The sequence below is a fragment of the Xyrauchen texanus genome, chromosome 37 (genome assembly GCF_025860055.1).
Source record: "Xyrauchen texanus isolate HMW12.3.18 chromosome 37, RBS_HiC_50CHRs, whole genome shotgun sequence".
Lineage (NCBI taxonomy): Eukaryota > Metazoa > Chordata > Actinopteri > Cypriniformes > Catostomidae > Xyrauchen > Xyrauchen texanus.
Window position 1 is genome coordinate 18940412 of NC_068312.1, and position 27323 is coordinate 18967734.

General features: G+C 36.3%; 1 protein-coding gene across 2 annotated transcripts in view; it reads right to left on the reverse strand.

Moving 5' to 3' along the window:
• LOC127630769 (succinyl-CoA:3-ketoacid coenzyme A transferase 1, mitochondrial-like) overlaps positions 1-27323 on the reverse strand; it is a 63313-nt gene that overhangs the window by 31684 nt on the left and 4306 nt on the right. For both annotated transcript variants that reach the window (XM_052108535.1, XM_052108534.1), the window contains exons 4-10: positions 16818-16953; positions 16371-16520; positions 14245-14351; positions 11369-11429; positions 1728-1835; positions 1509-1623; positions 1097-1191 (exon numbers count right to left, since the gene is read on the reverse strand). In XM_052108535.1, coding sequence (XP_051964495.1) covers positions 1097-1191; positions 1509-1623; positions 1728-1835; positions 11369-11429; positions 14245-14351; positions 16371-16520; positions 16818-16953 — 772 coding nt within the window. The remainder of the gene's footprint in view (positions 1-1096; positions 1192-1508; positions 1624-1727; positions 1836-11368; positions 11430-14244; positions 14352-16370; positions 16521-16817; positions 16954-27323) is intronic.

The window sequence follows — 27323 nt, forward strand, 5'->3', positions numbered from 1 at the left end:
CAAGCATTGTATAGCCTTCATTCCTCAAAACAATAATTGACTGATGAATTTTTAGAGAAAGCGGTTTCTTTTTTGCCATTTTTGACCTATTATTGACCTTAAGAAATGCCATGCCAGTCTATTGCATACTGTGGTAACTCAAAAACAAAAGACAAAGACAATGTTAAGCTTCATTTAATGAACCAAATAGCTTTCAACTGTGTTTGATATAATGGCAAGTGATTTTCTAGTACCAAATTAGCAATTTAGCATGATTACTCAAGGATAAGGTGTTGGAGTGATGGCTGCTAGAAATGGTGTCTGTCTAGATTTTATCAAAAATAACTTTTTTTAAATAGTGATGGTGCTGTTTTTTACATCAGTAATATCCTGACTATACTTTGTGATCAGTTGAATGTCACTTTGGTGAATTAAAGTACCAATTTCCTTCAGAAACAGCTAAATCTGTCATTATTCCAAACATTTGGCCGGCAGTATATATGATAACTATATTAGATACCAGTAACATCTTTTCCATGATTATTCCTATCATACAAGCTACATATGTACTATTGTGGAATATATATTTCCACAGTAATTTATACTTCTGCAAGTCAATATTGAATTGTAAAGGGATAGTTCACCCAAAAATTTTAATTCTGTCAAAATTTACTCACCCGCAAATCCGTATGACTGTCATTCTTCCATGGAACACACAAGGAGACATTTTTAAGTATGTATGGGTCACTCTTGTCCATGCACTTACAATAAAAGGGTTTCAAGCTTCAAAAAGGATACAAAAGCCTCACAAAATTTGTCCACAAGTAATAGTTTTGTGTGCAACAGACCAAAATTGATAAACTTCTCATTCATTATAATCGCATAGAAAAGAGCAACCACTTCCTTCATCAAAATTTCTACTTTTGTGTTTCATTGAAGAAATAAGGTCGACATTTTGGAATGACATGAGGGACAGTAAACAATGGTAGAATTTTCCTTTTAGGTGAATTACTCCATTTTAAATGCAATTAAAATAAAGTTTTAAGAACAATTATTTTGCTGTCTATTTAACAGCTTAAATTCCTCTGCAACAAAAAGCTTTGAAAGGAAAACTTACCAGTCCCAAAATGCCATTTTCACTCTGCAGGTGGACAGTAATATCTGGTTTAATGAAATTACTGGCCAGCATGGGAATTCCAATGCCCAGGTTAGCTATAAAACGTTTATTAAACTGCATTAATGGATTTCCGTGAAAGACTAAAATAAACATCAATAAACATTAAACATATGTTTACAATAATCTTCATTACAAATTAAAAGATAAAATTGGAGTCCTATGAGATTAAAATAATAAACAGAAGTGACATGGTCTAAAACATCCATCTAAAACAAACTCACACATTCAAGTTTGTTTTTGGCTAGATACTTTTAACTGAGAAATATTTTGACATCGTACCCACTCTTCAATTTAATAATAATTTCTCTGTACTTTTACACCACTGAAATTCTGTCAATTTTCACAAGCATACCATACATTCCATCTTCAAACTCGAGTGCAGCTCTGCGGATAATCCTCTCTCTCAAAACTTCAGAGTCTTTCTTGGGTTTGGGCTTTTCAGTCTGGCATTTCTTTACTGTGCGCCTCTGCCAAGGTTCAAACAGAGGGGCAGCAATATAAGACATATGATGGGAGATAAATGTATAAAGGAAAAGTGACAGAAATGAGCGGAACATTCAAGCAGCCTCACCTCAATCCGCTTCTCGTAGCGATCTCCTCTTACGATTCTGTGGATGTAGACACTGGGGATGTGGATGTCTTCGGCTGCAAACGTGCCTACGTCAACAATTTCCTCCACCTGAAGACAGCAACATTAGATTATTTCAAAATTGAAAAGCGGGAAAAGCTTCACTACACACGGACACAGACACAGACATCACGGCACGCTGACCCCGCCCCTGCACTAAAGACACCTCACATTAAACTAGAGTCTTAAACATTTCACTATTGCCACAATCACAATAAAACACCTCCTTGTGGGACAGTACACTTGAGAATTGTCTGTCTGTGCCTCATTCATCCTGCCACAGTACATAAACTCAATTTAGAATAAAAAAGAAAATTAATACTGTTGTCACGTTAATTATTAAGCCAATATTAATAAAGGATAATACCATGTCTGGCTAGATGCAAACAGTGAAGAAACAAACTGCCATTTCATTTAGGTGTGCCCCGTGGCCATGTATGCTGATGAAATAAATTACAAACAAATGTTAAACTGCAAATAACTTGTAATTGTCTCATTATATTTCAGTAGATATTTAGCCTTTGACAATGCTTTTAGAAGGCTCTTAAAACCATAAGCAAAGACGGCAGTGAATGGTAATTCAACAGAATAAATGTGAAGGCTAAAGAATAGCTTTCTCCAGGTATTACAGACCTCCCGGTGTGAAACCATTTAAAAGAACAGTTCTGCTTCTGCTCTGCATCATCATCATTCATAATCTTCTCTCTGCTTTCAATCATCACAGTTGAAAAAAGTACCCTACATTTCATGTAAAAATGGTTGAGTGCATACGCACGCACTTTTGCATAAACCCTGTGTGATAATGCTTTAATACAGAGATCATGATTCATCATGTAGGATTGTGGCAGGGCGGAGGGCAGGGCCGGGTCGTGATCCTACACACCCGGTCCCGTATTAGGCTAATTAAGCCACCGTGAGGGATAGAGGTCGACTGCAGAGGATCGTGCGGGGAGAGATAGATCGTTTACGGACATTGTTTATGTTGTCTTTAAAGTTTCTCATTAAAATATTATTTATATCGTCAAGCCGGTTCTCGCCTCCTCCTTTCATTGATCCTGTTACAAGGACAAAATGTAAAACCAACTCGAACCACAGGTTCACACCTTACCGTCCAATGTCCCTGATCCAGCTAGACGTTAAAATATTGTCAAAAATGTTGGCTAAATTATTAAGTTATGACATCTCTTATACATATAGATCAGGTGGGGTTTATTCAGGGACGTAGCTCTTCTGATAACATTAGGCGTTTCATTAATGTCATGTGGGTAGTGGCAAACAATCAGAATCCAGTCGCTGCCATCTCACTTGACACCAAAAAGGCATTTGATATGGTAGAATGGGATTATCTTTTTAAGATTTTGGAAATGTACAGGTTCGAGAATACTTTTATTGGGTGGATTAAGGTACTTTATAGACACCTGGTAGTAGCGGTTCAAACAAATATTTTACTCTAGATAGGGGCCCCCAGCAGGGTTGCCGTCTTTCCCCCTTATTGTTCTGTCTTGCCCTGGAACCATTAGCAGCCACGATAAGAAAGGAGGATGATTTTCCAGGGGTGGTGGCAGGAGGCCTGCACATAAGCATTTGCTTTACACAGATGATATTTTATTATTTGTCTCTGACCCTACTATATCTATGCCTTGCCTCCACAGAATTAATAATTCCTTTTCTAAATTCTCAGGATACAGATTGAATTGATCTAAATCTGAAGCTTTGGCTCTGACAGCATACTGCCAAGTGACTGCTTTCTGCCGGGCACCTTCCAGTGGCCCAAACAGGGCATTACGTTTTTGGGTATTTTATTACCACCAAATTTGTGTGATCTAGTTAGAGATAATTTTGACCCTTTAATAAAAAGGTTTGAGTGATGTGGGCAGGTGGGCTTCATTATATTTATCTATGACTGGGAAGTTTAATGTTATTAAAATGAATTGTATTCCAAAATTCAACTACCTGCTATAATCCCTCCCTATAGATGTCCCCCTCTCTTATTCAAGCAATATGATAGCATAGCGAATTCCTTCATTTGAAATGGTAAACGTTTCATATTACACTTCAGTAAGTTACATAAGCCGACTGACAAAGGTGGGCTAGGCCTAGCCAAGATTTTGTTTTATAATTATGCATTCGGTCTCAGACATTTGGCTCATTGGTCGCTCCCACCATGAGCCCATCCCTGGTTTGTATTGAACAGGAAGTTCTTTCCCCTATTTTGCCATTACAAAGCCTTTCTATCAAACTAACCAGGGAAGTTAAGTTACACCCCGTTATCTTGCATTTGCACTCGGTATGGACAAAAGTGTCCAGAGTGTTTAATTCGGACATTTATTAAAATGTAGCCTCAAGCATATGGCTGAACCCAAAAATGTATTAATAAGTCCCCTTTATGCAGGACAAAGTGGAATGTGAGGGAGGTTGTTTTTCTTACCCCCTTTTCTCCCAATTTTGAATGGCCATTTCCCACTACTTAGTATGTCCTCATGGGGACATGATTACTCACCTCAATCCGGGTGGCAGAGGACAAGTCTCAGTTGCCTCTGTATCTGAGACTGTCAATCCACACATCTTGTCATGTGGCTCGTCATGCATGACAATGCGGAGACTCCGAATGTGGTTGGCTCATGCTACCCTCCCCAATCCACACACAACTTACCACTTGGCCCATTGAGAGTGAGAACCACTAATCATGACCACAAGGAGGTTACCCCATGTGACTCTACCCTCCCTAGCAACCAGGCCAATTTGGTTGCTTAGGAGACCTGGCTGGAGTCATGAGAGTAGAGTGTTAAGATCCTTTGAAAATATGGTTCAACATTTTGGGATTCCCAGTTCTCAGTTCTTTAGGTATTTACAGCTGCGCCACCTGCTCTGTTCTTTTTTGGGAGTAGCATACACCGCACTAAAGAGGCAGATACTTTGGGAGTGGTGAGCACTGCTTTTGGAAAAGGTCATGAAGCAGTGTATTACTCCCTACTAATTCCAAGTCTGGGAGACGGAGCTTCAGCTTCTCTCAAGAAATAATGGAAGAAAGATTTAAACTTGGTATTGAAGGAGGGAGTGTGGGCTAGGATTTAAAAAAAAAAAAAACTTTTCTGTTATGTTTATTTCATTTGTTGAATGGAATCAATTAAAATTGTTAATAATTTATTTCCATCCACATCCTGCTGTGTTGAATTTTGTTGTTGTACCGGTTCTGTTTGTGCTTGCAATGACAGCACAAAGCCCAACACACTGCTTTACAGACAGTGCCGGTGAGACCTCAGATCAGCCCTTTGAAGGCCCAAAATGAGCTCTTAAAATAATTAACAAACTCTTAGGCTCTGATAAAGGCTTTGTGGAGAAAACACACTTTGCCGAGAACCAAGTTGATAAGCCCAAAACCCGTTTAAGCCCTGTATACGTGCACAAACAGAGATCAAAGGCCACGCTCCCAAAGACCCCACCAGCACGACTTTGCTTGTTAATTTCAATAGGCTTGAGTGTCGCACATAAAGAGACATTTCCTGAAATGGGTATTACGAGTTGACCTCAGCATGCAGCATCTTTGGTGAGGGCAAAAAGATGAGCCTAGTGTAGCTATTGTCATAGTTATCACAGGCGTTTGGCATTTTATCATTAGCCAGGCTGCACAGGACAGTGAGTGATTGAAGGGCTCAGGGTTCTAGACGGCCTAAGGGTCTAAGGCGGAACACAAAATAAAATCTGTAGTAGTTAGCAACACTCTCTCTGCAGAGTTCTGTGCCCCATTAACCCTTTATATACCGTAACCACACACATACCACACTATTTAAAGCAAGAATGTAACAAAATATTCAAGATTGGGGGGACCAAATATAAAAGTTTTAATAATCAAGAAAAAAAAAAAACACTTTGAAAGGTAAAAACATAAATACTACTTTACATTACGGCATTTATGTAATATTAAAGATGGCACATTTGCCTTGGTGTTGAATCACAGTGAAAGCCATGACAACCACCTTTTTAGATTCTGAATACTTTATTCTGATTGGTTAAATTGTGTAATTGACTGCTGTCCAAGGCAATCGATTTCCTATACACAGTTGAAATCAGAAATGTACATGCACCTTAGCCAATACATTAAACCTCAGTTTTTCACAATTACTGACATTTAAGCGTAGAAAACATTCCGTCCTAGGTCAATTAGGATCACTACTTTATTTTAAGAAAGTGAAATGTCAGAATTATAGTAGAGAGAATGAATTAACATACACTTTGTTAGTATTTGGTAGCATTGCTGTGCTTTGAGATCGATGCAATAATCTGTGTGACACAGAGGAGAAAAAGAGGTGTGCGCTGTAAAATGCACGCAGTTTAATCACTATAAAAATAGAAAGTGGATGCACACGGAAAATGCACGCAGTTAAAACGCGATAAGAGAATAGCGCAGGGAAAAACCTGATGTGTGCTGAAAAATGGCAAATGTTAAGGATTAAAAACTGAAAACAGATAGATAAGAAGCAGGCTACAAACACAGACTTGAGCTAGGCGCCAGCAGTAACAGGTAAAATATACACAGATGAAACCTTAGAAAAGCAGAAAATCCTGAAACACGTGGTAAAATGACAAAGGATAAAACAACGAATGTATGATAATAAGAATAAGCAATGCTAAGCAGGCTACAAACACTTGTGCAGCGTGCCGTCAGCAACAGGAAGTCCAGTTCCTGTTTTAGGTTTGTTTTAAATAATCAAAATTATGCCACAAATGCTGTCGATTTACCTTAACTTGTATTGAACCTAAAATATATTGCTTTAACAAATAAATTAATAAATAGACATTCAATATTTATTTGAGTACTGGTTAATAACTCATGACAACATATAGCATATATTAACTATATATGCTGTAGATCAGTTCCCAGGACAAGAGGTTAAATATTTAAGAAAACTGAAATAATATTCACAATGGTGTTCCTTCCTCCAAGTATGCTCTTCAATAGAAACAGAAATAAGCTTGGAGTGAAGGAAAAAAAACTGGGATACAAAATCCCTGAGGGATAGAGGAACCTTTTTTCCCAAGGGTTTGTTCTTTTTTTGGACTGTGAGCCCTGTCAAAACCACTTAAATCTGCAGAAGCTGATAGACACATGTTATGAAACTGTTGGTTTCTCTTCAGAAGCATTTCAGTGAGTGTATGCTACATATAGCTTTGAATCAGACAGGTACTTAAAAGGATAATGCGTTCATTTTTGCAGGTCTCACTATTTGTGAAGATTCAAGTAAAAGCATCAGACGCTGTACAAATAAACACTAATCTCCAAAAACAGGGTGCACAGTATGGCATTGTGTCACTAAGCTTGATGAGATGAACAAATCCAAAGCATGAAGATTTCAGCTAACTGTATGTGACATTTTCAAATACCACATAAAGGCTTTTAAATATAAGAAGCATACATATATTTTTATATCCAAAAAAAAAAAAACCACTTAACTCAAGTACCCCTTGAGGGAATATTCAGCAAGAAATGTATATATGTATATATATATATATATATATATATATATGTATGTATGTATGTATGTATATATATATATATATATATATATATATATATATATATATTGACATAAATACAAATAATTTTGCTAAAGGCCTTGATAAAACACGATTCAGCCTTTGAAATACTTGTCATATACTAACCTTGAAATCTACAATATGAGCAGTTGATTATCTTACATACACCTGTAACTCCACTATTTAATATAATTTAAATGAATAGTTCACCAAAAATGTAAAAGAATGTAAAAGCTTAAAAGCTTAAAAGCTTAAAAAAGAACAAGTTTATGTGGATCATGCATCATACTGCACGACTTCTGAAGGCATACATTAGGTTTTGGTGAAAAACAACCTAAAATTTAAGTGAGAAATCAACCAGAGCACTATGAGAGATGTTTGTTCACAGTGGCTCACGTATTTTACTTTGTAGCACATTGTTTAGCACTGAAAACAATGCAAGATAAGCCAGGAGGTTGTTTGATTAAAATAAAGAGGCTCCATTAAAAAAATCTAGACTGCACTTCTGGTCATATATTTTACAATATTCCTGTTCTCGCTCACATCCTACAATGTGCTGGGCCTCTCATTGTACCTGCGAAAAGAGGATAATTGAAATACTGTATGCCACGAATCTGCAGTGCAGGCTTCCGTTGCCTGGCAACCAGCTGACCAAATCGATTATTCTCGCTGGCTTCATTAATTTGACTTTTTTTGCAATCTGCATTAGTTAATGCTAATTTATTTTGATTCACCATGAAAATAGCAGTTCTATCTAAACACAGCTATCAGATTTAATGTTAATTATGACACTGTGACATCACAGCACAGTGTTATCTATTTTAAATAGTGTGAAATTAAGGTGCCGTTTCCTCCAGTGAGGAAACCTTCAGCCATCACTATTTTCAGTGCCTGGCCCTGACAAGCAACAGGAACACTTCTCTCCAAACCCTGAGCCATTGGCAAGCCTCATCAGCCATCCAATTGAGAAGAAATTATTCAACATGGCTGCTCCTTTAGGCAGATTATAACTGGAGCATCATAAAACACTGTCTGCCATCCACACAGCTAAATATGATCACAGCTGTTTTAGATTGAAAATCAGATAATGATATGTAATGGACTTGTTGGACCAAAGAAGTGCATTCCACAGCTAAACCAAATGCAATAACTACATCCTAGATACAGCAGGATCCAAAAGTCTAAGACCACTCATTAAATTTAATAATAAAAATCATTAGGAATTATATTATCAGCATAACAATCTGAGTATAGAGGACCAAAGTAGCCTAAATTAAAAATAAATGAATATATTAGCAAAGAAATGTGAAAAAAGTAGTAGGCAGTACATAGAAATAATAGATACACTTTCAAATCTGACATAAACAACAATTAATACTACACTAGCACTCTGAGCTCGATTATTATGCTTGAAATAGAAAGACACACCCCATCATTACCATATGGACAAAGAAATGTATTAGTAAATATATAAATGTATAAATAAGTAAATGTGGAATTAAATAAATACAATAACACAAAGAAATAAAAGTATACATACTAATTAATGTCAGATTTGAAATACTATTTTTTAAAATGTACACTTTCCATTTTATTTATTTACTTGAGTGCATGTTGTCATTACGTTTATGCTGACTGTCTGTTCTTTTTGGAGCTTCAAAAGTAGGATTACCATCCACTTGCATTTTTAGGACCTACTGAGCTAATATATTTTTCTATTTATCTTCAAATGTGTCCTGGGGAAGAAAGAAAGTCATCCACACCTGGGATATCATGAGGGTGAGTAAATGATGAGAGAATTTTCATTTTTGGGTGAACTATCACTTTAAGAGCTTTCATGTTTCAATAGAAGCAAAAACCTGAAACCTGACCTTTTGCAATAGAGTTAACATGATCAGTGTCACAAACTTGCTTATTTGATTAGTGACCTATAGACCATTTCAAGAATGTAAAAGGAATTGGAACGCTACAGACCCTAAAGCATTTCTGGTTTCATTACTGGATACTTCATATAAGGCTCCGAGTTAAAAAAAAAAAATCAAAGAACATTAAACGTTTACTTATCAACGTTTATCAACGACTTATCAAGTCGCGTTGATAGTGAGCATCTACACGAGAGAGACAATGAAATTGTATTCAGATTCTCACAATTATTTCCTCAGCAGAAAGGTTGACTTCTATTATGATAATGAACCAGTTAAAAAAAAGCTGTCTGTGTGACCTGCGGACCAAGTAAAGGTTTAATTGTTTTGTGTTCTTAAACTCTAAGTCATTTTGGATAAAAGCGTCTGCTAAATGACTAAAATGAAAAAGTAAATGACTTGCACAGCTTCATTCATTATAATGGGAGTGACTTATATTCACTTTTTAGAGCTTTACCGCTCAAACATACAATTTGTTGGCCAAACTTTCGTTTACCTACCAGAGATAAGATGTGTGCTACAGTTGTTAGAAATAAACGTATCCAGTCGTCTCACTTCTCATTTGTTTTTTTTTTTCAGAGATCTAAACACTTTGTTAGTTCCTGGAATCCAGAGAGCATCCAGCCACTGAACAACACGGTTCACATTTTAATAATTACATTTAATGACAATCGTGTAAACGCTTTTAACATTAAACATGTTAAATTCACTATAAATGAAGAGCCTCCCACTGTTGTTTTGAATGAGTTTGACAACTAGCAGTTCAAGGAACAAAGACGTCACTTCCTTAAACTGACGAATAGTCCTTGAAATGGTCTATAGAGTGCAGAATCTTAAACATTTATAATACATTACACATAATATTATTTCTTTGTTTTCAGTTTTCCAAATCCTAAAAATCTCCTGATTATTTCCTAATTAAAATTTTGGAATGCCAAATTTTCAATGTGAAATGAACCATTCAGATAGACCCCTACAAACCTTTTAAAATAGATGTAATAGGAAAAAAAAAATTACACTAATCAGCCAAATATATATCACCTGATATTGCAAACCAGATGACTGTTTTCATTTTCTTATTCCCAGACAAAAAGGATTGCAGTGCATGGCATGAGTCAATCTTCATTCTGAAACCATTCTGCGAGTTGAAGGGCTGCTGCCGCCAACAGCATCTTAACAAGTCAAACAGAGACTGTTCAAGGTATTCTGCCAACTGATTCATGCTCCTAGCAGGACAGCATTCATCACAAGATGTACAAACAAAGAAAAAGACCCATACAGTTTAACCATTGCTGTGTGTTCAGTAAACAGATAAGCCTATCTTTAGTGGCGCTGTAATAACCTTATTGTCAGATGGTATTGGCCACTAATAACTGCTCTTATGCTCTATAGACACAATAAAGATGGGAAACAAGACAAATTATAGCTCTAATGTGTCGATAGTGTTTGACATGAAAGCAGCAGAAGACAATTAAAGAATCTGATTGACCAAAAAGTCTTCCTTCCTGAAGACTCAAGTAATGGGTTGATTCAAAGACAGATGGCAGCCAGTGTAAAGGATGAAGACTGGAGAGAGAAATATCTGCTCAAATGCCTGATTGTATTAAATTATGATCGCTTCACATCGTAAAATGCTTCGAACCAGGGCTGAAAGAGGAAGAATGGGGCTGCTGGAAGACCAGTTTAATTAATGGAGTTCGTTCATGGCAACTGAAAATGCCTTTTTGATAAGTCTTTTGTTCGTATCTGCGTGTTTTGAACAAAGGCTCGGATAAAAGCATATTTGATATGCAGACAAGTGTTTAAAAAAGGGCTCTCACCAAAAAAGGAAATGAAAAAGGAGAGAATAGTGAGAATAAACTTCAAAGATTTGGATGAAACTGACAATTTGTTTTGTTTATGTAAAAAAACAATGATGAAATGAAGCACAGAAGGAGCCATTCATAGGATGGACAAAGAAAGCTTTGGAACTTGTAATAACGCATCAAAGCATGATTTACCAGAAGCACATGTACACAATTCAGCAAAGCTCACCAATGCAGAAAAAAGAGCTGTAGTAATGCATGTAATACTGTAGTTGCATTGGACATGAAACATTCAGTATGTGATTTGTATCTCACAACTCACCTCCACAACTGTGACCTTGGCTGCCTTGCACATGGGTTGGTTGAAGTTTCGTGCTGTTTTCCTGATCAACAGAATATGTTTTCAGGGTAAGAGCAACAGTGAGACTGTAAAATTAATTAACTTCAAATATGTACAGTTCACATGGAAATTATGCTGATGTATGGCGTGTTTTTCCTCTATTCAAGAAGTACTGATGAATATGGCGAAATAAGCCATGTGTCACATAAGCAGCTTTCACTAATATAAAATGATCCTCAATATAATATTAACATCTTCCTAAACAATCCTCATATTTCAACCAAGCGTAGAAATTAAATTTAAAAGGAAACAGTGCACCCTTATGGTAATACAAAATACTGCATATTGCATCATATGTTCCAAATATGAACATGTAGTAGTACAATGATGTGTTTATAATGTCAAGGTCACTGACCTTAAAATCCACTAATTTCTGATCTAATAGCATGCAACATCATGACCATTATCCAACAACTCACAGCCATTTTTATAACAAACACTATTCTCGTCTGTAGGTTGTTTGATGGTGAAACAAATGCCTGGGTTTGAAATGGCACAGTAATTAAAAATATTTGGCTTTACTACTATGTGTTTGAAGTATTATCAAAACCAGTTTAGGTCTCCTTTTCAAAAAGTATATCTAGTCACTTTGCCTTCAGTGAAGCAGTTTTGCCTGTGGGCATGTGGTAAATTGGAAACTTGGAAAGAGATGAGAGCTATTTTCAGGTTTGGGCAAAGCACCAACCATACCAGTGAACATGTGGTTTAATATTTTGGTTAAAGGAATAGTTTGCCCAAAATAAAACATTCCGTCATCGCGTGCGCATGTTTGTTATTCCAAACCCGTCAGAAATCCTTTCTTCCATGAAGCACGAGAGGATATTTTTTGAAGAATGTGCTTGTTGCCCTTTCCCTGCAATTATAAAGGGACTGGAGCTTTCAAGCTTAAAAAAAACAATGCAAAAACATTGAAGTATCATTTAAAGTGTTTTTATATGACTTATGCGTATTATTTGATGGAAATTTAAGACATGATTAAATGAAAATCTTCAAGTCCACCCTTTCTCATTTAGCACATTTTTGAGAATTTATGAGAGATGTAACAGCATCTGATTTGTGAACTGGGTTGGGGAGTAATGGAATACATGTAGAGAGATTACCCATGTAAATTCAATATTAGTAACTGTTTTCCAAAATAGTAACAATTCATATAATTGGTAATAAGAATACAGTTGCATTCAAAAAGTATTTTGATTACTGTAGAGATTACTTTTCTTTAAAATGAGCAAAAATCGAGGAGGCAAATATTAAAGCTTATAATTGTATAAAAGCACTTACATTAATTCTTCTGTTAAGAGTCATGTATTATTTGAACTGTACAGTTGTTTAAATTGTAATTTTTACATTGTCATGGCAACGAAGTTGTAAAATTGGCAATAACTTCACACAGAAAAGGTTAGTATGTGATTTTATCACACTAAAATCATGTTTGCACGCATATTGTTTAGGTCTTGTGGCTATACTTTTGAGAAAATTAGAATTTTAATGTAAAAAATTGGCCTCCATTCACTTCCATTGTAAATGCCTCACTGTAAACCAGATTTTTGCTTCTTTTTTTCTTTTTAAAGAAAAGGAGGGAGGAGTCTAAATACATTTTTGAAGTTATCAATATTATGCCACAAATGCTGTCAATTGAGCTTAGCTTGTATTGAACCCGGAATATTCCTATAAGAATAAAACGATTAACATGGGTAGATTTTTGCCCATTATGGGGGTTTCGCATTATATGTTAAAACACCTTAACCTGCGTTCTTACCAGCTTATGCAATAGAGAGCAGACTTAAAACCACTTAAAACACATCTTTTCCATGAGCAATTAACCAGTCACATAAAAAAAAATCAATTGCACTTTAATCTGTTTTGAATACTATTCTGATGCTAGTGAAACTTAGTATGGCACCTTTCGTACCACTGTCTCCTCAAGATGATTCGATTATGTTTTTCTCTTTTGTAAGTCGCTTTGGATAAAATGGTCTGCTATTTCTGCTAAAATGCTATTTCTAGACCTTTTATGTACATGCATCTGCTACCAGGCACGATTATAACTTTTATCTAACAAGAACATTCTATTTCTATTTCTTAAGTACAGCCTTTGATAAAAATCGTATTCATGTTGAGAACAAGAAAGTTCCAGAGGAAATTCCTGTTTTGAGATTTTCCGATTTTTTTTAATCTGTTGTCCACTTTAAGTCAACACTAAAACAAGATTTCAAACTAAAGCAAGTCTTCTTCAGCACAGGCACATATTTTTACTTGTTTTGACTAAAATAATGTATTTAGATTATATAACTGATCTTGAGTAATCTAACTGAATTTATCACTAATTCAATTTTACATAATGTATTCTGTAATCTGTAGTGAAATACATTATAAAAGTAACTCTTCCAACCCTTTTCATGAACTAATCGTTCTTTTGAGTCTAATTATTTCAATGAATTGGTTGATTAGGCTTAAATTTCAGTCTTTTTCACACCAAAAGCTATCTTATGGTTTCAGATGATTTAACACTTGATGATACTTGGTGCTTTTAAATTCTATTTGAAACTTGAAAGCTCCAGACCCATTTCATTGTAATTGCATGGAAAAGAAAAACCAGAACATTCTTCAAACTTTCTCCTTTTGTGTCCCACAGAAGAAAGAAAGTAATACAGATTTGGAACAACATGAGGGGGATTGCATGATGACATTTTATTGTTGGGTTAACCATCCCTTTAAAAGGAAGCTTTGTCTTTTATTTCCTCTGTAATGGGGCTCAATAACAGAGGAGAGGAATATAGTGGAGCAGCAGACATTGATACCTGAAGATGACATTTCCAGCTTTATCTGCTTTCCAGGCTTTGACCAACGCAAAGTCACCTGTGATGGCTTTCTCCATAATGAAGTGAATGCCATTAAATTCACGCACCTGAAACACAACAATGGCAGAAATGGCTGACATTAAAATGTTGTAGCAGTGAGCAAGATTTTTTTCTATTTTTATCTAAAACCATGTGGTTTTAACGTTTCGACTCATACAATTCTTCCTAAGAATACAACAGACTTTGTGATGTCAATTTCAAATAAATATCTCTTAGATTTTATTGTCTTTTAAGAACCAATCTCGTTGTTCCTTAGAAATATTTGTCAGTGTCAAAAATATGCCAATGTTTTCTAATTATCTCCTTAAAAACTCTACCTAATGGAGAATATCCAGTGATGCAAGACACCATGGTAGAATAATTCTTAATCTGAGTAAGCCCATCATCATATTGTATATTTTCTGCCCAATGTTGCTTTACCCAAACTTCACAATACCCCACTCTCTCGAAACCTTTGAAATAAAATATCAGCCTGTTGATTATATCTTTCTTTTGTTTTACATAACCTACTGCAGACTGGTAGAACGGGACATCAATTTGGCTATGAATGACAATAAGCATGAAGGATTTAGAATGTGGAATAATATGCCTAATTCAGAGAGACAAGATATTATTGGACTTCAAAAAGAAAAGGATAATGTAATTCGCCCTGCAGATAAAGGAGGGGCAGTGGTTTTACAGTCTTCATTTGATTATGAAAAGGAAATTTACAGACAATTAAATGATGAAACATTTTATAAAAAGACTTTTTGCAGACCCTACGAGTGAATTTAAAGCAATCATACATGATATGTCACATAAGTATTTGGATGATAGTGAAAATACAATAGGTAGCTTTTCTGAAGATTTAGCACCCTGTAAAACCTGTCATTTATACATTACTCAAGATACATATATAATTAATTCCCCCGATTCCGGGAAGACCTATTGTATCCCATATTGGTTCACAAAAATGTAAATATTTCTAAATTTGTTGATTTTTTTTTGTACAGGAATTGCCTTCTTATACACGTGATACTGGTGATATGCTTCTATTACTTGGTTCTTTGGAATCCATAGACAGATTATATACTGGCCACTTTAGATATAGAAAGCTGAACATCTGAAATACAGTTTTTTACCCAGAGCAATAACTGTTATGAATCAATCCACTGAGTACCCACTGACAACTTGAGTCCTATGCCCACAGATTTGTTTGGTCACAATTTTGTTTTGGCCAAATTTCACAATAGTGACCCCTAATTTTCATTATTAGGTTCCTTCCCTGTGAATTGTTTTGTTAAAATGAGTACAAAATTTAAAAAATGACAACAGCTTGAATCATTATTAAAAATGTGATTTCATGACATCATATAAATTGATAGAATGTGAAATTTGTACTTTTTTAGCTAAAATATGATTAAAATCATAAAGCAAAATCTAAAAAAAGAATTACAATATACTATACTGTGTGAATATATATGAAGAGGCCCCTTTCTGAGTTTGCTTAATATATGTTTAGTTACATTATGCTTACATTTCATCAAAAGTCTGGCGAGTAAAAACTAAATTTTACAAGCCAATGACGATTCTTTCTCCAACACGATCGTAGAGGGTTACATTGGCATATTATTGACACTGACCAATATTTCTAAGGAACCACGAGATTGGTTCTTAAAAGACAACAAAATCTATGAGATAGGTTGGTTAAAGCTGATATGACACCTCAGAATATTGGGACATTTCTAGATAATATACAAGAGGGCAATTATAAGTGTGGGTCCTGTGCTCAGTGCAATTTTACACACAAATGTCAATTTTGTATTTGGTGTGCTTGGGTTCTTACATATAATATAGAATTGGTTGACTTCTCAGAAAACATGAAAAAGCCCAACTTCACGTAGAATATGACACCTTATTTTGGGCTACTGATTTGACTGGAACCACCATCACATGTATGTGTACATCATTTTAAACATACTTTTTATTTATTATTTACAGTATTTACAATTACAAGTACTTTTTTTTAATGATTTAAACTGACAACAATCAAACTCCATCAGCATGTTATATTATTATTATACTACCTCTCTTGGTTCACTGGCAATGGCGATGGTGCCATCTGCATTGTATTTGATGGGAGATCCTCCCTCCTGGATGAGTGTGCCATAACCTGTGGCAGTGAAGAAGGCAGGCACACCTGCGCCACCGGCCCTGATCCGCTCCGCAAGTGTGCCCTGTCATCAACATAATAAAAGAAGTAAATAACATCCACCTGATTGGATATTTCAAATAACATTCATAAGGAACATGCTATAAAATCTAACTATACATCTATCTATCATCAATCTATACACAAATATATATACAGCCATTATACTGTATATTTCATACATAGTGGTATAATAAAAAAAATAACAAGAAAGCAAAAAAACTAAATCAACGTTTATATGAGACCTGGGTCTGATGGTAAAGTGTTTATTCTGAGGATGGGTGAGTGAAAACAGATGAGGAAGAGGGAAGGATGGTCTCACCTGTGGGGTCAACTCTACCTCCAACTCACCAGCGAGATACTGCCTCTCAAACTCCACATTCTCCCCCACATATGACGAGATCATGCGCTTGATCTGTTTGGTCTGCAGAAGCAGTCCCAGGCCAAAGCCATCCACTCTGCAGAAAACATACACAACATCATACACTAGCTAAAATGGTCCACCTGCATTGTGCATCAGGTTTTAATTTGTCATTTAACAGATACTTTTATATAAAGTGACATCACATGAAACATAAAAAAATACATTTCTGAAAATAATCTACCAATTTATGCTTGACTATTGGAAAAGATACACCAAACACTACACCTAAATCCAGTGTCAAATGAACACTCTGTACCAAACAAGTCATAATTCCAAACATGAAGAGAATACAGACACAAAGGCCAAACAACTCATTTTTACAGCAAGAAACATATTAAATGCTTTACAGCTCTCTCTGGTCTTCTCAGTTCAGTGTGTGCGGTGTCTTGGCACAGTTAGTGAGGCAGTGACTCAAAACTAATTTTGTCATTCATTAACAAATGGCATGACATATTGAGACTTGAAATGCACTGATGTATGAAACAAGCAAGCTGTATGTTTGCCATCTCATTTTTAATGGCAATACTGCAGCCAGTATTTTTGAGAAATGAGGTACACAGAAAGTAGGTTTCCTCAGACAGTGCATTCAATATGCAGGTGTTTCATTATGGACATATAAGACAGAAAATGGAAATGTAATAATTTTGATGATCCAGAATTTAGAGACAGAAAAAGTCAGATTTTTGCTTCGCCTGAACGAAGCCTTAAAGGGATAGTTCACCTAAAAATAAAAATGTTCTTATAATTTACCTCATGCCATCCCAGATGTGTTTGACTGACTTTTTTCACAAACAAAGATTTTTAGAAGAATATTTCAGCTCTGAAGGTCCATACAATGCAAGTGAATGGTGACCAGAACTCTGAAGGTCCAAAAAGCACATAAAAGGCAGCATAAAAGTAATCCAAAAGACTCCAGTGGTTAAATCAATTTCTTCTGAAGTGATATGATAGGTGTGGGTGAGAAACAGATAAATATATAAAACCTTTTCTACTGTAAATCTAAATTTTTACTTTCACTTCCATGGACTGGTGTGGAAGTGACATACCTTTCATATTTAGCTACCTACTGGTTGGGACTGGTCAAAGGTGGAGATTTACAGTAAAAAAAAAATGACTTAAATGTTGATCTCTTTTCCACCCATCATATTGCTTTAGAAGATATAAATTAAACCACCGGAGTCTGTATGGATTAATTTTATGCAGCTTTCATGTCCTTTTTGGACCTTCTGAGTTCTGATAACCACTCACTTGCATTGTGGGGACCAACGGAGTTGAAATATTCTTCTAAAAATCTTGATTTGTGTTCTGCAGAAGAGAGAATAAGTCACACATCTGGGATGATATGAGGGTGAGTAAATTATGATAGAATTTTTCTTTTTAGGTAAATGACCCCTTCAGGCATGTGATCGGCTAAGCACAAAAAAATGAAAGTGCAAAGTGGGGGGCACTTGGCCGTTCAACTTTCGATTCAGTTCACTTCGACATTGCTATGGGGCAAAGGTACTTTCCTCCAGGACCTAGTTGAAACCCTTGTATAATAACACCAATCCTTCTGATGGGCAATGGTGTTTGAGACCTGCCCCTTCAGGCGTGAATTTGGCCGATGTAAGCGGGCGCTCAATCACCATTACTTCAGATTTTTCTTCCTTCATGACAGGACTAATCGACTTTGTTTAGGAAACCATTCTCTGCATTGCTGTCAAAGGTACAGGTTCAGCGGATTACTCTTCTCTGGTTACTCATGTCAGAGGCTCGACGTCGAACAACGCGGCATATCAGCATGACAATTACTCACTTTGCAGCGCTCTGGCAGGAGTTTACTATATTACTATATTATATAATAACTGTATTGTATATTATTCCTTTATAAAGAGCCACTTGCTTGCAACATGAGAGCTGCATTCACTGCCTGGGCTGTGCCCATGCCGACTGACATCCGCACTGGCTGGAAGGGCATTTGTAGCAGCGGTCCATGCTGGATCTGCGCTCCACAGCATGGTGGTGCTCCAGGTCTTTCAAGCCAAGCTCCTCAAGGATTTAGATGAGCAAGGCCCTGATTCAGCAGCATTTAAGGAGCTTTGCACCACTATAAACTTGGCACTGCGAGCTACGAAGGCTATCAGACAAGCCATCGGGAAGGCGATGGGCAATTTAGTGGTCCTGGATAGCCATTTATGGCTCACACTCACGTATATGCGTGATGCAGAAAAAGCCACCCTCCTTGACACTCAACTATGACCTGAGGGCCTCTTCAGCAGCACCATGGAGGGCTTTTCGGAGCAATTCTTAGCTGCTCAGAAGCAGTCTCAGGCTACGAGACATTTTTTGGCCTCTCACCAGGCACGCTCTCACTCTACATCTAGTCAGCGACCAGCTAAGAATCCCCCTTTCACTGGTCAAGCGCTTATTTTCTTGGCCCGAAACCAAAGAAGGCTCAAATCGAGACACACAGTGTTTCTTCCCTACTCCCCACCACAGTTCATCTGAAACAGGATTTTGTTATAAATGCTTATGTGTGTACTGCGCAAATAAGGAATGTTCTTGCAAAAAAGAAAAAAAAGAAAATCACCCGTACTAAAAACACAGGATGCTCATACAGTCTCAATAAAAGGGCATTTTCCTCTTCACGCTCCTCTCTCATACTTTATAATAAACCGCTTTCCTGTGGCGAGTGGCCATTTAATAAGCCCACATCTCGCTGCGTGGATATGCAGCGAGCCATCATGGACATGTCAGTGTATCTCAACACACACACATGGCCAAGCGGTGCCTCGTCTCTTGTATAAATATCTTTCAGGGAGTCTGAACATTTTTTGCATACCTTTCCATGAAAAAAAAAATTTGCTTACAGCATCTTTAAGGGTTAATTTGTTAAAACTAAATGTGTTCTGATTAGGTTTGATGCAAGTTCATACAGACATTTTATGAGCTCATTTATATTTTCTAGGTTAATTCACTCAACAGGGTGCACAGACTCCTCATGTCATGATTCATTCATCGGATCGAGAAAGGCTACAATTAGAAGCATGCTGTGTCGTGCCATGTTCTCATTAACTCTCTTCTAATGTGTCCTCTTAAATTTTTCTCCAAGGAGAGAAATGACATGTGCTTACAGACTTGTTTTATGTTAGAGGATAAATGACAGTCAAATGCCCTATCTTGGTCAAATGTGCTCAGAATTTACTGAGGTTACATTTTAATCTAAACATGCAAAAGCACAATGTAATTACTAGCACTTAACACTTAAATCCTTCAAATTCTTACATTAAAGTTCACAACAACAAAAAAATACCTTATGTCATAATTTATGCAACCTTGTTTTGTTCCAAACCTGTATGACTTTGTCTTTGAACTGACTTTGAAATGTCTTTCTTCTGTGGAAAACAAAAAATGAGATGTTAAGTAGAATAACAGCCTCAGTCACCACTGATTCATCGCAAGGAAAAAAGATGCAATGAAAGGTAATGGTGATTGAGGCTGTCACTCTGCCTGAAATCTCCTTTTGCATTCTATGGAAGAACATGAGAGTAACTGATGCCAGAATTTTTATTTTGGGGTGAACTGTCTCGTTATTTACTTAATTACATTTCATTACCTACATGAAGCTCTATTGACACAAGCTCTAATAGCATGAAAAATGTTAACCTGTACAGGATTAAGCACATTAGCCCATAACTGCTTCAAAACATGTCTGTACAGCATAAAAATGTCAAATGTTTCAGCTGGGGTTGATGAAAAAAAAAAAAACACTTTGCATAGGACACAGTGTCCTTCTGTGCGAGCAATGCATGCTAATGCCAAGTACTGCTGTGACGATGGTTTCACATTACAGTCTCTACAGAACAGTCGCTCTCTGCAGTAGGCCAAGAGCTTTTTTCACTACAAAGAGCCTGAGATCTCTTGCACAGCAAAGTTTCTGACAACAAACAATTCATTGAAGAACACTAGGCTTCAAACAGCCAAACTGGAGAAATTCCAACTTCAAGGAGGTTACTGATGCAACTTTATACCTAAAATTTGTCAAACCTTCTTAGAGTTTCCCTAAAACTTCCAAAAACTATCTATTAAATTACAACGGTTAGTGTTTTTGGTTTTGGGGTGTGGGAAGTCCATTTCTGGTTACAGTATAAAAGGAGATAACTGGTCTAACAGTCAAAAACATATTACAAGACCTTTTTTTTTTTTCAGAAAGCTACACAGATTCATAAAAACTCAAACATGCTTCTTGATTGGAATTTTGCCTTTACAAGTCTTTAAAATATTGCTTAATATGTTACATTTTATCTCCACAAGGCCTTGTTTAGGCCTTTTACAAGGAAGATTAAAATTAACTTTAATCAGCTTCCTTGTACAGTTTTTTAACAAGGAACTCACACTGGCTCCACTTTAAGGCTGTGCAGATAAATATATATAAAGTTCAATTAAGGAATTTAAGAAACAGGTTGACTAAATCAGCCTACATTGCGCAATTCTGCAAAATGTTTTTTCAGTCTTGAGGTCATATTCATACTGGACAAAAGCAAATTGAAACTGACATGCTGGGTCTCTTTGCATGCTTGGCATGTTTCTACTGTTCTCCAATCATGATGTTGTGATGATTGCAATGTATTTAATGACACACTATGTGGTTTGTATTGTCAGGTAGTTGGCAACACCCAGCCTTACTCCACCAACTGATCACAATGGCAAAAATATAATTAAATAAAGTATAAATACATAACATACATTTTCCCCTAAATGTGGCTACAAGAGAATGTTCCTGAAATATAGGTGCTGTACCTGAAGTTTATATGTCAGGGCTCGACAACAAGGACTGCCCGATGGCCCGGGGCCAGTGTGAGATAGATTCGGGCCAGTTGCTGGAACTGTCAATTGCCCGATCGGGCCAGTGCTGCATTTATAAAATTAGTGCAAGCAAACAAGCGAGAGAGCACAAAAATGACATGGAGCCACGAAGTCTTCTAACCGAGGAGCAAGCGCAAGTATATTTATCTTGCAAAGATGCGCAAACGCATAATATAATGGACATGCCTCCAAGGCACAGTCGTGCAGACACGGAGTACACTGTTCTAGCACTGTCCTCACTCTTTTCCAAGTGTCTTAGAAGCAGCGATTACCAATGTGTAGAACATAGCAGGAAAAAAAAAACCCACTTAATGAATTTCATAGAGAGATTTAATGTGTTTTGCAACATTTTAAGTATCCTCGCACATTCCTTGTTCACAGTGCGCGAAATCCCCACAATTTTCGTTTTTACATGTTGGTGAAAATTAGTAAACCACACATTCGAACACAAGAAATCAACCGTTTCTTTCTATAGGACTGAAAATCCATGTCTCTCCGTGCCTACGCCTCATCATCATCATCTCTCTCCGTGCAGTGTGGACTGTTTAACATGCATGTGCTCTCGTAAAGGGACAGAGCGCTAGTTTTATTTCCACTGTAAAAAAACAAGCACATTTTCTCTGATTAATTCACCTTTAGAGATACAGAGCCGAATGACACTAAATAAACTTTGTTAAACCCCAGTTATACACGTGTCTGGAAATCATGAGTTGCTCAATATCCAAAATTTAAGTATATATTTAATTAGGTAATTTTTCAAAATGTAAACATTAATTTGACATAATAATGCCGTTTGATATGAAAAGCAGCAAGATCACTATGGCTATTAGGTTATTATTATCAGAGCTGATCAGCTGAAGGGTGAAGATGAATATTTGAAACAATCTACTTCATTTCATCCTCATAAAACACATGTTACATTGTCTCATTTCTAGACCATGCAGGTATTATTGTTTTTGTATATCAGTCAGTGTTGGTCTTGTTTGGGTTGTCTGATTTCATGTTATATACACATTGTTTATTCTCAGATTAGGCCTAATATCTACCTACTGTACATTACACATCATAACTGATTTATTAGCAAGTCTGTTCTCTCAACCAATAATCAAATCTTTAACTCAGTGACTCAATCTTTGATCCTTCTTGTGAAAACAATACACATTTAACTTTGTACACACACAAAGTTGCATGACAGCATGACTAAACGGGTGACCGAAAACCCATCATCTCCTCCACAGAACTCTTGGCTTAAAAACACATGTGTAAATGGCAGGACAGCTGAGGTTAATATGATGTATTTATTAAATTATATCTGTAAAGCACATATATGGATTACATAAGGCACAAATCATATCTTGCAAATAATAAATGTGATTACATTTTGAAAGTTAAAAAAAAAAAAAATCTCCCCAATTTGGAATGCCCAATGTGCTCCAAGTCCTCGTGGTGGTGTAGTCACTCGCCTCAATCTGGGTGGTTGAGGAGGAATCTCTATTGCATCCGCATCTGAGACCATCAATCCGTGCAACTTTTCGTTCCCCACCAAGAGTGAGAACCACACATTATAGTGACCACAAGGAGGTTACCCCATGTGACTCTACCCTCCGTAGCAACCGGGCAAATTTGGTTGCTTAGGATACCTGGCTGGAGTCACTCAGCACACCCTGGATTCAAACTCGCGACTCCAGGAGTGGCGTCTTTACTCGCTGAGCTACCCAGGCCCCTGGAGGACATTGTATTAAAAACATAAGATATGTAAAAAATATTTATCTTCTGACATATTTTTTTAAAGCCAATGATGTTAAAAACAGCTATTTTTCATTTTTGTGTTGGAGCCAGTGAAAATTTTGGCAGGGTCAGTAAAAATCTGAAGCAATGGCCCAAACGGGCCAGTAGAAAAAAGTATTAGCGTTGAGCCCTGTATGTGTACAACTGACCACAAATAGAAATAGATTATCAGTATGAAATATCACCACCTTTTCTCAGACAGGATAAGCAAATCTAATCTGACAAGTAGGCCCAATGGTAAATACAGAAGAGTGCACACAGTGAGATGGATGATCAGGATTTCTTCTTGGACAGCATAAAACTTTTGAAATGACTAGTTAGTCTGTTTACTACTTTAAATATTGTTGGACATGGGCATTTGGATTATTGCTAGTGTGTTTCAGCTGCTTTGGCTCATACAGGCTAAAACTGTAATTGGAGGCTGGTCTATGAAAAGGCCTGTCTGTGCTGGCATTGTCTCAAGTTTGTTGTCTTTGACTATGACATTGCGTAGGGTGTTTTTTTTTCCCATTGTGACCAGTGAGTGGAGTGTAGGACTGGGTATCGGCGACCACCTGACCATGCAATACACACTTCAACACATGTGATTCAATCCATTGCAATGTATCACAATATCATAATAGGTCTGTGACTGAAACAACACCAAACCCATGAGAGAGACCCAGCATGTCTGCGAGAGAGTGAATTTTCAAGATCAGATCAGAACTATCAAGAAGGGATAGTTCATACAAAAATGAAAATTATCTCATCGTTTACTCACCCTTGTGACATCACAGATGTGTGACTTTCTTTTTTCTGCAGAGCACAAAAGAAGATTTTTTGAAGAATATCTCAGCTCTGTAGGTCCTTACAAAGCAAGTGAATAGTGATCAGACCTTTGTAGCTCCAAAAATCACATAAAGGAAAGGAAAGAAAAAGTAATCCATTAGACTCCAGTGTTTAAAGCAATGTCTGCAGAAGTGATGTAATAGGTTTGCGTGAGAAACAGATATGATTTAAGTCCTTTTTTACTCTAATTCTCCAATTTTACATTTACTTTCAGATGTAAAAGTGAAAGTGGATATTTAGAGTTAAAAAAGAACTTCAATTTCTCACCCAAACCCATTATATAATTTCTGAAGACAATGATTTAACCACTGGAGTCTTATGGATTTCAACCACAATTGCCAAAAAGTTGGGACAGTAAGAAAAATGCTAATAAAACAAAAAGGAGTGATTTGTAAATTATATTCAACCTTTGCTATTTTGAAAGCACTACAATAAACAATATATGATGTTTTACCCTGTGAATTTCATTGTTTTTTTATGTACAGTAATTTCAAATCAGATGATTGCAACACACTCCAAAAAAAATTAGACGGCAATTTAAGACTAATAACAATTTGACAAGTTGAAATAACAAGGCAATGTGAAACAGGAGATGCTAAACAGGTGAGGCAATGGTGTCATAGTATATAAGAAGCCTCCAAAACATCCTAGTATTTCAAGAGCAAAGATAATTTGAGACAGATACTTCAGCAAATAATTCAGCTCTTTGAGAACAATGTTCCCCAAAGACAAATTGGAAAGATTTTGGGTATTTCACCCTCTACAGTGCACAATATAGTTAAAAGATTCAAGGAATCTGGACAAATGTCCTTGCATAAAGGGCAAGATCTCTAATCCCTCAGACATCACAATCTTAAAAAACGGCATTCATCTGTAATGGATATCATGAACTTTTCTGACTTTTCCCGACTTCTCTGGGCTCAGTCTCATCTTAGATGGAAAGTAGAACAGTGGAACTGTGTTTTTTAGTCCGATGAGTCTTTTCAAATAGTTCTTGAAAAACACAGCCATTGTGTTCTCCAGGCCAAAGAGGAAAAGGACCATACAAGCTGTTATCAGCATCAAAAAGTCAGTGTCTGTATGGGCCAGGGGTGTGTCAGTGCCCATGGCACAGGTAACTCATATATCTGTGAGGGCACCATTAATGCAGAAAGAAATGTACACATTTTGAAGCAGCAAATACTGTCATCCAACACCATCTTTTCTAGGGACGTCCCAGAATTTTCAGCAGAAAACTTCAAGCCAAATACTGGCCAAATAAACAGAGAGTGCAGGTGCTAGATTGGCCTGCCTTCAGTCATGTCCATCTCCAATTGAGAATGTGCGGTGCATTATGAAGTGCACAATATGGCAACGAAGACCCCGTACAATTGTGCAACTGAAGAAAAGCATAATGGATGTATGGAGGAAAATTCCACTTTTTCAGCTTAACAAATTTGTGTCTTCATTTCCTAAATGCTTAATAGGGCTGCAAATAACGATTATTTTTATAATCGATTAATCTAACAATTATTAGAACGATTATTGCAACGATTAATCATTAGATATTAACCGACTATTCAGCTTGTACCCGACTTAAAAGGTTGTATTAAACATGTTTACTAACAATAAAGAGCACAAAATCATCTTTTTAAAAATGCCTCTAAATGACATTCACTGAATTAAAGGGGAAAACTACTTGGATTTTTATTGTTTAATTAATTTAAAAGGTTCACTGCAAAAAATCTTATTGTTATCAAGTGTTTTTGTCTTGTTTTCCATTAAACACTATCTAAAAATCATTAATACAAGATACATTTACTTGAGAAGCAACATATATATTTAGACTTGCTTTAAGAGAATGTATCTTAAATATAAATGTATTTTGATAAGCGTATCTTTTCACTTGTTCATACTTCTGCCAGTGCAGTAAAGAAAAAATATCCTCATATTCAACATAAATGCTCTACATAACTCACATGTTTCTTCTCAAGTAAATGTATCTTGTTTTAAAAGATTTTTCGATATATAAAAATATTGATATATTAAAATTAATAAAATTTTATATTCAAAATTCTCAGATAAAAAAAATTTCTTCTGAAGTATAGCTGCTAAAGTAAATGTACATAATGAGCTTTAGATATTTATATAGGAAAAAAAAATGCATTGTATAATGGGCTAAGTCTACACCCTCTCACCTTTTTGTTCACTTGATTTCGATCCAACTTTAACTCACAAAAACAAACTATTTCATCTTTATAGAGCTGCGTATCGCCGATTTTCTTCACCATAAGATACACACCGTGACACTCATATTATAATTTGCGAGCAATAACTATAAACAAAATCTAGCTGCAGCAAGCGTGCACCAGTGATGAGCGTCTCCGCACGAGACAAGTGTATCAGCCGAGAGAAGTTTGACTCGTATAAGCGTCTCAGAGTTTGTGCTTATTCATTAAGCCCGCTTCATTATTATTTGAACTTTAATAAAGGATGCATTAAATACATTACATAACGGCGCTGTGTTTCCTTTTCTAGATGCTCTGACAGGCAAGTTTTGCTCTAGCGGAACACCGGGTATGGCTATGCTTTATTTTACGTCAACATTGCTTCAGTATTTACTTATTTTAGCATTTTTTATTATAATACTCCGCGATCTGCATCATCTTAATCTGTTAGGAAGGTTTGGAGTGCGTCTGGACTGTGAGCTGTTCCTTCTTCCTCTTCTCAATCAAGTGCAAGCTGCAGTGCTGCCCTCCCACGTTATCATTAGCTTTCAAAAGATCTCATGTTGTGTTAAATCAAATCAGACGACTATTCGACAATGGAAATTTTGGCGACAATTTTTTTTTGTCAACTTTGTCGATAATGTCGACTAATCGTTTCAGCCCTAATGCTTAATAACCGTTTTTAGAAGAAATTGTGATGTTTACAGGGGTAAAAACTCAACTGTCCGAACTTTTT